This window comes from Carcharodon carcharias, chromosome 4 (genome assembly GCF_017639515.1).
Source record: "Carcharodon carcharias isolate sCarCar2 chromosome 4, sCarCar2.pri, whole genome shotgun sequence".
NCBI classification, from domain to species: domain Eukaryota; kingdom Metazoa; phylum Chordata; class Chondrichthyes; order Lamniformes; family Lamnidae; genus Carcharodon; species Carcharodon carcharias.
In genome coordinates this window covers 163,873,578-163,886,693 of record NC_054470.1, presented here as the reverse complement: position 1 = coordinate 163,886,693, position 13,116 = coordinate 163,873,578, and the positions used below count along the sequence as shown (strand labels likewise).

The following is a 13,116-nucleotide window of genomic DNA, read 5'->3' as shown; positions in this document are numbered from 1 at the left end:
TGAAAATATTAACATCCCAACTGGACTGCAAACCACCCTCGGACTTCTCAGGTTGAATTTTACCTCCATGCAACCCCCCTTCAACTCCCCTGAAAGCAGATGTTTTGGGGTTGGGTGATTTGTTACAGCTTTCAAAAGGTCAAACCAGTCCCCAACCCGCCTGCTTCCGGGTTTACCAGAGGCAAAAAAAGGGCCGATCAGCCAACCCTTTCCCAGGAGGTGGGCTTGCTATTGAAATATTTTAATGAGATCGCAGCCCCTGATTTCATCTGTTTCGCAGATTTAACCCTCATCGGCCAGATTTGCAAGGCCTCAGGAATCACGGTTGCTTGAAGAAGGTGAAAGTGGCACTGCTTGTACGTCTAGAGAACCTCTCCCCCTGCAACCCACCCCGGCCAGTCCCATCCCAAGTTTACTCTCTTGACTTAAATTGTAATTCCCTAACCGCATACAAAGACCTTTCCCCAGGATCAAACTTCTTTCCCACCCTTGGAAATGAAGACCCCCCTGCCCCCAATTCCCCACCCCACACCCCACCACTTCCCCCCTCCCCCACGCCGGGGATCAGATGATCTGAACCCGCCCCCTAAAGTTTGTGGAAAGGACTTCACACTTCCAATAACACAGCAGCAGCTGCAGACTCCCTATCTGAGGCTGTGGCTCCCTGGCAGACTGGAAGCCAAGCCTTTCAATCAGGCTTCTTATTTAAGTGATGTCATAGGCCCAATATTGGGTACATCTGGGGCCTACCTCTCAGGCGCAGTAGGGATTACTCCCTGAACCCAACTGTTAAACAAATTGCTAGGCCAACCTTTTTCCTTTCCCCTGTTCCTACCACAATAAAGTATTCTTTGCCCGTTACTTAACTTGGCTCTTTCCCAAAGGGTGTAGCTGGGGAAATTCAGTCATCAAAGTAATATTTTTAGCTGCTGAGTATGAGCAGGATAGTTGGCTGTGCAGCATATTCCCAGCAGAGGTTTCTGGATAATAATCAGGAGCCACTATCCTGGCTGATAATTATCTTTAATAGCTCAGCATGACTAAAGCCAATTACATAATCTATTGTTCTCCCAGCTGAGACAAGGTAGCCCAACACAAATTAGGCACTGAACTTGTGCCCATATGGTCAGAACATCTTATTAATATAGCAGGCCTCTTGCCTCTGGGCCATCAGGGAGCTTCAGCAGTTTAAGTTTTAATTATGCAATACATTTGAAGCATTCTGCTTGTAGGCATAGGGTATTGCATTTGTGCTGTGATTCAGTGTAAATTATAGGATAAGCACGCGTCAGGGCAATGAGCACAGTGCAGTTGGAGGGGTGAGGTTGATGGCCTTTTTGTTTTACCAACAGGATTCAGCGGTGAAACCTGTGAATCTTTAATCCTGAGTTATTAATGTGACAGCAACCACTGTTGCGGTTCTCCATCAATGCAAGCTCACGAGGGCTAATTATAACCATCATTCCTGGACTGAACATGGGCGATAGCAAATCAGCAGCCTCTTTTACACCTCGCTCAATTTACTTTCCCTTTGTGGTAAACAATAACATGACTCCCATTTAGGATGCCAAAGCTCAACAAAGGAGTTCATCATGTATTTGGAACTTTTAACAACATAATGGTCAGATTAATGATCCAGTATGGAGCCAAAGATCCAAAGCTTTGTGACGGATGACAGTGGGCTGTGTTTTGACACCAATGAAAGAAAAGGGATAGCATGGAAATCCAAGGGATATGAGTTTAAGAGATGTAAGAGTAGGGTGGATGTCGGATGGTTCTTCTTTTCCGTGAGAGTAGCGAGCCTCTTACAAATACTGCCTGGTATGCTGGGTCCTGATTCTCTGTGCCTTTAAAATAGGGCCTGATAATTCCTGACTGGATAGAGAATCCATCACGTGGATCTAAATAACTCTGGTCCATGATCGCCTGGGCTGGTTTTGGTTGCTAGAGGGTGGCGGAGAGAAATGTTCCCTATTGGTCCTGTTTTCCTCTCGGTTTTATGTTGCCTCCCTCAGGAGATTACATGACTACACTGGGGAAGGGGGGTCTAACAATCATTCATGTGGGGCAGGCTTGAACCAACTGAACTTTTCCTGTCCTTTGGTTCCATGGGTAGAACCTTGAGGAGGCAACGGGAGTCTAAGCCACCAGCTGCAGAGTCAGCAAGCATCCTGGGTCGCCTCTTTTCAAGAAGGCCCACTGAATCTTTTGCCACTCAGGTACTTAACAGGCCAATGGCGGGCCTTTCCCTTGGAACAAGGATCCAGGGAGAGGAGGTCCTGCACACCAAGAGCCAATCGGTCAGGAGTTCTTCTGTAGTTTGCAGTGCCACCGGGGAGGCCTCAGATTGAAGAGGGACCCAGGCCACAGGGAAGTGATGGTGGGAATCAGATGTCAGGAAGGGGATCGCAGATCGCAGGGGAGGGGGTGTTGAGGGTGGGTGGGCAGTCAGCAGTAGGGGCAGCAGATGGCTCTTACTGGGCAAAACTTGGCAAATTAAAGGCCTCAACTGGAGGCAGTGTGGGAACACAGGCCTTCCCACCAAGCACTTAACCGGGGTGAAGGCGGGAAGGCGGTGGGGTCCCGACTCGCTACTCTTCCACCTGATTAAATTATCCCCCCCCCCCACCCACCAACAAACCCGCCACAGGGAAGGGCAGAGGATTTCAGCCACAACCTCAGTAAGTTATATCGAAATGGATAAGGATGAATTTGAGAGAGAGTGAAGGGTCTAAATAGACTCAATGACCAAAGAACCCAATCAACGCAGAGCAAAAAACCATTAATGTCAAAAAATGCTCTTCAATGTCAAAAGAATTTATGTTGAAACTATATCTTGAACACCATGTCCAATTCTAGTCACCGAGCTTCAAGGAAGAATCAGGAATTGGGGATTCCTAGGGCGGTATTTAATGGATGCAGTGGAGGTCTTGCCTACCAACTGGAGAGCCCTCATTGCCTCTTTTAGGAAAGACTCACAAAATTACATAACTGTACAGTGGCTGGCCTTCCCTAGGATCATGGACCCCTGGAGGCGAATGTCCTGTCAGCCAATCAGAGGCAGTGCCGCCAGGAAGCTGGTGGTTGCTGCCAGTACGACACCTGCTTGAGGTTTAGGAGCGTCACTGGATCCCAGGCAACAGGTGAGTTGAGTGGGGGGGGGGGTTCAACATTAAGGGCAGGGTTGGCTTTTACGGGCCCTCCCTTTCCCAATGCTGGATGCCTCGATCAGGCACTGGGTGCCTATGAGTTAGAGATTGCCACACAGGTTTGCTTCTCATGCTTCTCACATGGCAAACCCCCTCACCTGCTATTGGGTTAATACCAACAGGGGCAGGACGAGGCCCGTAAGTTGGCATTAATTGCCCACTTAAGGGCCTCAATTGGTGGTGGGGCTGGAAGGCCATCCATGGGCCTTTCCACCACGGACTTAATTGTGGTGTGGAGGGGAAGGTGACAGGGTTCTGACCTTCCACCCTCCTGTCTGATTAAATACCCCCCCAACCACCAACCTTACTATGGGGGAGGGCATTAAGTTCCACCCCCAGTGTCAGAGGTATGAGGAAAGATCTGAGCTCCCTGGGAGTTTTCAGCCATGAAAGGAGATGCTCGAGGTGATTTAATTCTGGTATATAAAATGGCAAATGGTATAGAAAAGGTTAATCTGGACTATTATTTCTAAACAAATAGTAAAATTAAAGCACATGCTGAGAAATTCAGGCTAATAAATCACAGATTTCGAACATAGGTACAGAAATAAGCCATTCAGCCCCTCAGATGTGTTCCACAATTTGGGACTGATATCAAGAAGTTCTTCTTCATAGAAGAGTGATCAACGTATGAAATTAATTTGCAGCTACAGAAGTGGAGGCAAAAACCATCTTCTGGGATGGTGAGATAGGATAAACTGAACAGTTTTTTCTTTATTCATAGTAATTGATATACTTTTGGTATCTGGGGTACATTATAAATGGTTTCACTCTAGGTATGAACGTGGATGTGGTTAATAGGTCTAGTTTTATCAAGATGTTTTACATAATAGAAAGAAAAGAACTAACTGGGATCTGATTCATATATAGCAACAGATTTTCACTCTACCTGATATATCCAACTTGGGGTCTATGCTGCAAAAACCAGCGGTAAGAGACCTTGTCTTCCCAACCCACATCTCTGGGGTCTTTCCATAGTAGTCGGACCTGGTCTGTGGTGTCTCCTGTGTGCCAGAGTGCATTTCGTAGATGCTCACCTGGTCCAGTGTTTGACTTGACTGCCTAAAGGACCAAGCATGACAGGAAATTAAAACTATTACAGGTATAGCATCAATCTCAATAAGCAATTAAAAAGGTAAAATGGCAACTTTGAAAATCCCTTTAGTTGCCATACGCAAATACATTTCCTATCACATTCTATGTTTCATTTTTGCAAATATGAGGGATTAGACTAATAATTGAGGGCAATGGAGCCAAATTAAAGCAAGTAACAACTTCAGTTAACACTTATATTCAATGGCCTTCTTTGGGACACCATTTTGGGAGGAAGTTACAATGCTATCAGCTTTCATCCTGTGCCAGAAGTGCACACTAGAGTCCTCTTACTAAGAATTCTTGACAGCATGTGAAGGCTGCTCTTTCTGCAAAACTCATGGGAATTGGACATACCCAAGAAGACTTGGCAAACTCAGTATGCTGAGGTGAAAACTATCCCGGAAGCACACAGGGAGAACTGCCACAAGGTAGTTTGTATTCAGTATTGAAAAAGTGTGGTGGTAAGGTGCGAGGGAAACACAAAAAAAAAATCAACCAAAGCCTTTAACTCAGCTAATCAGGAAAAACCAATTATGTGAATATTAAATCATCATAGCCCCAACATGGCAGTGACGTTGGATATTTAAGAGCTTGTGTAAAGCTAGTTGGAAGTATATTGACTGCATGTGACTTTGCAGGGTCAACTTATTTCAATAACGTTGACCTCGAAACAACAGCTGGACGAATGGGGGTTGCAAGAAAGCAGTTCAAAGTTAAAACAATGTGAAAAAATACATCTTAAGCAGAGGTAGTGACATATATGAGAAATACTGGTCTTGATGTCAATCCACTCACAATGAGTGGGAGAGGGTTGTAGTATTAGGGTATCTGGCATAGCAAGGGTTCATGTGGGGCTGGGAAACAGTACTGCCCACAGTGTGATGTAATGAGACACATGACCTGAGACTAGAATCCGTGGTGGCATGTACAGAGGCCTGTGTAGAAGCAAGCATGGAGTTAGTTTATTGCTTGGGTTATACCCTGTATATATGTACATAGTTATGTGTTATCAAGAAACAGTTAATGTTCAACCAAACAAAATTCAGAACCTCTTTGGCAGACCAACTGAACATACAAGGATTAGGAATGAGAGAGGTTTAGAGCTAAAAACTGGGGGTGTGGCATCAATCTACTGCAACCTTTCTGGCTGGCATTTTTATGGCAGTGGATTTTGTGTTGTGAGAATGTCCCACCATCAGAAGGTGAGGCAGCTCATTAACAATTGGAAATCAGGCTCTCACAGTGTAATTGGGAGCCCAATTTAAATTTAACACTTGCTGGGCGGGTTTCCCATTGCTGAGGAAACTGGGCAGCGGATGGGAGGTGGCAGCAGCCATCTCAAGAAGGCAAGTGTCTTTTGCAGCTCTCCTTGTGGGTCAGGAGGAGTGGGATTGCTCACCCCCACGCACCCCCCCAACACGGCTGCTCAAGGAAGCCATGACCTGCACTCTGCCGATCACAGTCTTTCTTTTTCTTCCACTTTGATCACTGATCTCCCCCTCCGAGCCCAGATATCTTGTCCCTTCTCTACATCCCTGCCATTAAGGCCAAAAACGTGAAAGAAAGTATTGTGAAGTTACAAAGTAACAAAGCTGAGAAGTTCCATGTGGGTTCTTGCACTCGGCTACTGTAACTTAAACAGATGATCAGAAGGAATCCCATTAACACCACAGCTGTTGTGGCGACGGATTGGGAGAGGCCCCAGGGAAGTTTCCAGCCTGTGCTTGTGCATAAGTAATAGGTGAAATGGTGGCTAATTTGTACCCATACAGAGTTTGTGCCCATATAAAGATTCCCAACATCCAGGCTTATGGCACTGGGGTAAATGCACGGCGACCCTGATTTCAGGATTTGTCATTAGCACGGTGGGCATATACTGCACTTGCTAGCATACTCATCAGGAAGGGCTATTCCAGTTTTTAATTTGGAACACCACTCAAACTCCCTCAAAGCCACTTGATTGTCCCTGGGAGAATTTAAACAATCGACTCTGGTTCTCAGTGTACCTTTAGCTGAATACCAGGCTCGGCCACTGCACGGAATGGGGTAGCTTGCCAGTAGGTCTGCTCAGTCTGTTTCCACATCACCACATAGAAGCTAGAACTGTCCTGATATCCAAATATAAACCCAGCATAGTCGTCGTCTGTCATGGTGTTTACATGGAAAGTGCCTTCAAAATCAACTCCATTAAAAGCAGTATAACCTGTAAGGTCACAAAAATCAGCTGTCAGTCCTGCTGACCATTGTTCATTCATAATGAAGACTAGTCATCAAATAGTGTAAATACTTTAAAAATGATAAAGCTGAAATATAGCAGACATTAAACTATTTGGAACTACATAGAATTACACAATAATTGCAGGACAGAAACAGGCCATTCAGCCCAACAGATCTATGCTGATGTCTTTAATGCATCCAAGCCTCCGCCCACCTTACTTCACTTTATCAGCATATCCTTCTTCCTTTCACCCCATGTACTCATTTAGTTTCCTATTAAATGCATCTGTGCAATTCGCCTCAACTACTCTGTGTGGTAGCAAATTCCACATTCTAACCATTCTCGAGGTTTCTCCTGAATTCCTTGTTGGATTTATTAGTGACCATCTTATGTTTATTATGAACTGATTTATAACTCCCAGTTCAAAGCACTGAACTTTCTCTAGGGATAAATGGAGCTTAATAGCTGATAGTGATTTATTATGTTTTAAGACATGGGGCAGGATTTCACGGTCTCCAGCCGGCAGGCTTGCAGATGGGGACGGCCTGTAAAATTCCCCGAGTGGCCTTCCTGCCACCTTCCCAACTGCCCTCTAATTTTATGGGGTGTGGGCAATGCCTAGAGTGAAATCACAGGCCAAGCAGGAGTCAACCATGAACCAGGAGACATTCATTTTGGAGTTCAGCAGAATGGTGTAAAAGCCTCCAGCGTTAGCAGCGTGAACCAGCTAAAGCAGCAGAAGAGAGGTGACGAGTGGGAGTGAAACATAAGAACCAAGAAAAGTGAAGAACAGGGATTGACGAAGGTCAAGGATAAATCTACAGAGGAGAGCTTTGGCAGAATAGAGGAATAAATTTACTAGTGTTCATTCCAAATAGTTTACCACTTCCAAAAGAAGATGAAACCTCCTCTGTATCTAATTGATTTGAGCTTTCTATCAGGTTTGATGACTGTTATTGACTACCAATATTCTAAAGCTAAAACAAGGACACCTATAAACTGAAATGTGCTGTATGATTTCACATACCAACTGCCAGGCCAGGATCACTGTTCATCGTCTGCACAATTTCCATACCCTGTAACGAATCAATTGGTTATGGAAAACGACAACAGTAACGACAACTTGCATTTATATAGTACATTTAATGCATTTCACAGGAGTGATTATCAAACAAAGTTTGACACTGAGGCACTTAAGTGACAAAATGTTTGGTCAAATTAGGTTTTACCCAGTGCCTTAGAGCAAGAGAGAGAGAGAGAGAGATATAGAGAGGCCGAGAGGTTGAGGAAGGGAGTTCTAGAGCTTAGGGCTCAGTAATTAAAGGCATCGCTGCCAGTGGTGGGGCAATGAAAATTGGGGATATGCATTGCAAGATTTCAGCAGGCTCTAGGAGTGTAGGAGATTACAGAGATAGGGCCATGGAAGGACTTGAAAACAAGAATGAGACTTTTAAAATCAATATGGTATCAGACCAGGAGCCAATGTTGATCAGTAAGCACAGGGATGAACAGGACTCGATGCGAGCTAGGATGCGGGCAGCAGAGTTTTGGATAAATTAAAGATTATTGAAGGTGCACGGAAGGAGGCAGCCAGGAGGGCATTGGATTGGTTGAATGTAGAGGTAACAAAGGAATTGATCTTACATTTATAACACCTTTAACATAGTAAGATGTCCAAAGGCACCTCACAGGAGCATTATCAGACAAAATTTGACTGAAAACTTGGTCAAAGAGTTTGGTCAAGATTTTAATCACATAAAGGAGTAGAGAGGAAATTGCAGTGCCTAAGACAGACAGAGAAGTTTAGGGAGGGGCTTCAGGGATAGACAGCTGCCAATCAAATACATAGTCTCAAAACACTGATGTATTCCAGATATATTTTAAAAATTATTACTGTAAAATAATAAAAGCTATTCTCACCTGGTTAAGTACAACCCAGTTTGGATCAATTTGTGCATCTCCTTCAGGGTCGAGAACAACAGTTTGGTAAGCTCTGAAATCAGTTAGAGTCACCTCTGCATTCTCAGGACAAACATCTATTCTGTCAATGATTGTATCATGATCGAAATCACCTTCACAAATATCTCCCACTCCATCAACTGAATAAAACAATGAAAGCACAGTAAGTATAAAATACACTTTTATCACGTTTCAGATGGGATGATAGTTGCTGTTAATAATCTGTATTTTTTAAACCAATAAATATTAAAATGTCATAGCAGCAGGCCACGGACGAAGAACCAAGATTAGGGGACACTTTTAAGTTGAATTGCTGTTTGTAATATTGAATTAGGTTGGTCTTTACAACCAATTACATGGACTGAACATAATTCCTTATTACAATATTGTATTACACATTCCCTGCATTCAATGAAATGTTGCATTTTTAATGTTGAATAGACCTTGGTCATATTACACGAAATTTCCAAACTCAGCTTCAAACAATAAAACAATTGCTGTAACCAAAGAGCAGTTCTGAGTTTCAAGTGTTGTCACCATCACATTATAATCGATCAAATTGAGGGAAAAGGTTGTAATCCATGTAAATCAATAACCTTCAAAGTCATTGGGTATCTAAGTCACAGCCAGGTATGGAGTTCAACTGGGCCCCTGCAGCACTCTGTTCACTGGGTGCACCTGGTTGTTTCTGTTCTCCCAGGGGATGAGGACATTTCCAGCTTCGGAACCCCTTCTGCTCACACCCTCCAGCCAAGTCCCCTCTGGGAAATCAGAGAGGGGTGAACAGATTCTTGGATTCTTGGCCCCATGAGAGTACAGAGAAAAACAACAATGACAATTCTGTGACTTCAGCTTGGAATGCAATTAATGGTTCACAGTATTAAACTTGTCACAAAAGTAAAAGATTGTGGGTGATGCTACAGGTCTTAAGATATGTAAGAACACAGATAACAGGCAGAATTTAATGTAGATGACGGGGGTCTGGCCTGCCAGTTAGAGGTCCCGGGCTGGGGAAGGGGGAATTGGCAGTGTGCAGGACTTGGCTCCCAGCGGTCCCATACCTCCTCCTCCCCAACTTCCCGAATTCCCGATGCTGAGTCCTGCAATCAGGCACTGAATGCCTTAGAACGAGGGACAGCCCCCCACCAACACCCCCACTCCAGCAGCCCACAAGCAACCCCGACAGGGTTTGCTGTTCAAGCTTCCCACAAGGCAAGTCTTCCATCTGACACTCAGTGAGTACCAATGGTGCCGAGATGAGGCCCTTAGGTGGGCATTAGTTGTCACAACTTAATCGGAGCAGAGGCAGGAAGGTGGCAGGGACCCTGCCTGGCACCCTCCTGTCCGATTAAATGCCCCCCTCCACCAAACTCACCGCAGGGGAGGGCATTAAATTCCACCCTGCCTATCTAAAACAGGTTATTTCACTTCAACTTGATCAAAGACCGGAAGTGGAAAAAAAAACAAAGCTTAGCAACACTGAAAATTAGAAGAAATGAGCAATTACGTGGAATAAACTTTTCATAAATGCTATGTTGAATAAAGTTGGAAGATGGAAATTGGAAGGCTAAGTGTAGGTAATCGAATGTTCTAAATGGATGAAAATGGAACCCCCTGTTAGGATCATGACAAACATTATCTGTGGGATCAATTCAAGGTTAAATAATATAGAAAGCAACATTTAATTCATATTCTAGAACTTTGTTCAATTAGCTTCAAGGCTCAGTAAGAAAGTTTGTAGTGTATAATCTATTTGGAAGTTGTTACTTGTGGTTAGATTGGGCAGAATCCCCAACAGTGTAAATTCTACATGACCTTTTGTAAAGGACAGATTTGATGTGCCAATTAGCCTTTCTTGTTCCAAACTTATGTTTTTGGACATGAGTAGTACTCACAGTTATCATCCTCCTGCCCTGGATTGGCTACCAGCCTGCAATTATCTGGGCCAGGTGGAAAAACATCCGGAATTCCATCATTGTCATCATCATCGTCGCATTCATCTCCAAGTCCATCCTTATCTGTGTCCAATTGGGAGCTGTTAATGACGGTGGGGCAGTTGTCATTGCTGTCTTGGTGCCCATCTCCATCACTGTCAAAGCAAAACAGTGTATTGAAACACAATAGCATTTTAGCTACATGTTTCTCTCTTTTAATCTCCTTTCTTCCACATTTTAGTACTTGACAAGAGCTTCAAGTAGCTGTTATAAATAATCCACAAGCTATTGTCACTTTTTGGACACTTTATTTGCAGTTATATTTATATTACTGAATGTAAACTATAGGTCCAGCTCTCAAACGCACACACACACAGGTGCACACATACTTATTCATGCACACCTAGTGAAGGCCTTGGTTTATTAGGTTATGTACAGAACATCACCAGATATCAATGGAAGTGTCCGCACATGTGAAAATTCAACTTTCCCCCATTTGTAAGTTTACATGTGTTGAAATGTTAAGCAAGATTTGTCAACAAATGGCATACTTTCCACTTCCTTTAAGGAAATCATATAAGGAATGCAATATGTTACTGCTGCCACTGTGGTTTTAAAGGTTATCACATGCTCATTGACCCAAGCGTGCTTTGACCATGGGTAAGCCAGACAAAATATTTGCATGGGCTGATCATGAATCAAACCCATTGATATTTGAGTGTACTTCACAGGAATAATTTTCCACTTCATGATGGGAAGAATTGCCCACTACAAGTCTGTATCTCAAATTTCGGTGTGCACTGTATGTGATTTTCCTATAGCCAGATTTCCAATGTGCAGCCCTGGTAGCAGAACCACCCCACCCAAGAGCTCAGTTCAAAAAAGATTCCTGCAAAGTATGGTGCCCTCAAACGTCAATGGAATTAGGTCAAAATGGGCCCAAGAGGATATTCTTCTAACAGCTGACTAAATGCCTGTTTCAAACCAAGGAAGAAAGATTTAAGAGGCTATATCCAGATTCTGAAGTCAGTATGAATGGGGTCAAGCTTCTGCATCGACTTCTAAAGACAGCGTGACAAAAAGGATGCTCACAAAAATCACCAACTGGACAGCAGCTTAGCAGTTGCTTAGGCCGTGACTATCCATGGGTATTTCCCAACCTCCTTCCGTAACTTTGGAAGAGCAGCGGAATTCCTAGGGAAATGATGTAAACTGTCATTTCCACGCAATTGCACCGTTTAGAGGCTCCACCTGCTGAAGTGATGGCAGGATGTTGAGGCAATCCCAATGTATTCCAGGACTGCATGCCTTTTCTTGCAATCATTTCGCAGGCAAACGTGCTTCAGTAGCAGTTGATGTCGTGGCAGAAAATTGGGTTTAAATTTCCGACATTTCTATAAATGGAACAGGTAGTGAATAACCAACACCTAGTCAGAAAACATCTCAAAAGCGTGTAAAGGCTGCAAATAGCTCCCTGTTGGTGATCTTGACATTCAAATAGTGAAAATAATCTCCAGAAAGAATGAGATATTCTTCGGATGTTTGTCTGAGTCAGCACAGCCTTCTAGCATTTTGATAAAGTATTTGCGTGCTTGTAGTAGTCACCCCTCATTAAATGCCACTTGGAAGTGAGGCAATGCCTTACGCTGAAGCGGGTTTAAACGCTGTCAGGCTGTTTAAACCCAAACAAAGTGGGTTGTTAATGTAGTTTACTGAGGTACCTATAGTACAGCACAGAATGTTAGGATGTAAGCTCTTAGTGCTCACGCATTCAGATTTCAGCAAGGGCCATTAGGGTTTGGCTCAGACTGTGATCAAAAATACTGCACCTCCAGTAATTATTACGTTATCTCTGTTAGAAAGCAGGAAAGAACTAATGATATGCTATTTAGATGACTCTGAAGCATATTCTAATGGATGGTTAGAGAGCTTTGCTGCCAGAGGCTTATAGACTCATTATTCTCACTCAAAAAGAGTACAGTGTGTGACATAGCAGATTGAAAAAAAAAGGGTTAAGTAACCAAAGGGAGGTAAGGTCAATAGAAACTAGGCAGGCAGGCAGTTAACATGGCCCATGGAACTTACCACATTGATCTTTTTTAAAAATTAATTCTTTCATGGGGTGTGGACATCGCTGGCAAGATCAGCATTTGTTACCCATCCCTAATTGCCCCTGAAATGAGTAGCTTGCTAGGCCATTTTAGAGGGCAGTTAAGAGTCAACCACATTACATATGAACATATGAATTAGGAGCAGGATATGCCACTCAGCCCCTCGAGCCTGCTCTGCCATTCAATAAGATCATGGTTGATCTGATTGTAATCTCAACTCCACATTCCTGCCTACCCCCAATAACCTTTCACCCACTTGCTTTCAGGAATCTATCTAGCACTGCCTTAAAAATATTGAAAGACTTTACACCAGACTATGTAGTGGTGGCAGGTTTCCTTCCCGAAAGGACATTAGGACCTTCCAATGGGTGTGATCTTTACCTCTTTCTCTTTAAAAATTCAACATTAAAATTTAAATATTGAAGTTTGGAATTAGATGTAATAGACATCTTTTTTATTGTAATTGCTAAATGTCTTTTAGAGATTATTGCATTGAAAGAATTGCGAGCGCAGCTTGCATGTATGTTACAGTGTTGTAGCAAACAACTAATGATTCCTTAACCCCCTCCTCAGCTATAAGTTAAAGCCTC

General features: G+C 43.5%; 1 protein-coding gene across 1 annotated transcript in view; it reads right to left on the bottom strand.

Moving 5' to 3' along the window:
- Nucleotides 1–13,116, bottom strand: part of thbs4a (thrombospondin 4a) — a 118,024-nt gene that overhangs the window by 6,169 nt on the left and 98,739 nt on the right. The window contains exons 16-20 of the mRNA XM_041186018.1: nt 10,377–10,570; nt 8,443–8,621; nt 7,550–7,598; nt 6,311–6,507; nt 4,099–4,271 (exon numbers count right to left, since the gene is read on the bottom strand). Of these exons, the coding sequence (XP_041041952.1) occupies nt 4,099–4,271; nt 6,311–6,507; nt 7,550–7,598; nt 8,443–8,621; nt 10,377–10,570 (792 nt within the window). The remainder of the gene's footprint in view (nt 1–4,098; nt 4,272–6,310; nt 6,508–7,549; nt 7,599–8,442; nt 8,622–10,376; nt 10,571–13,116) is intronic.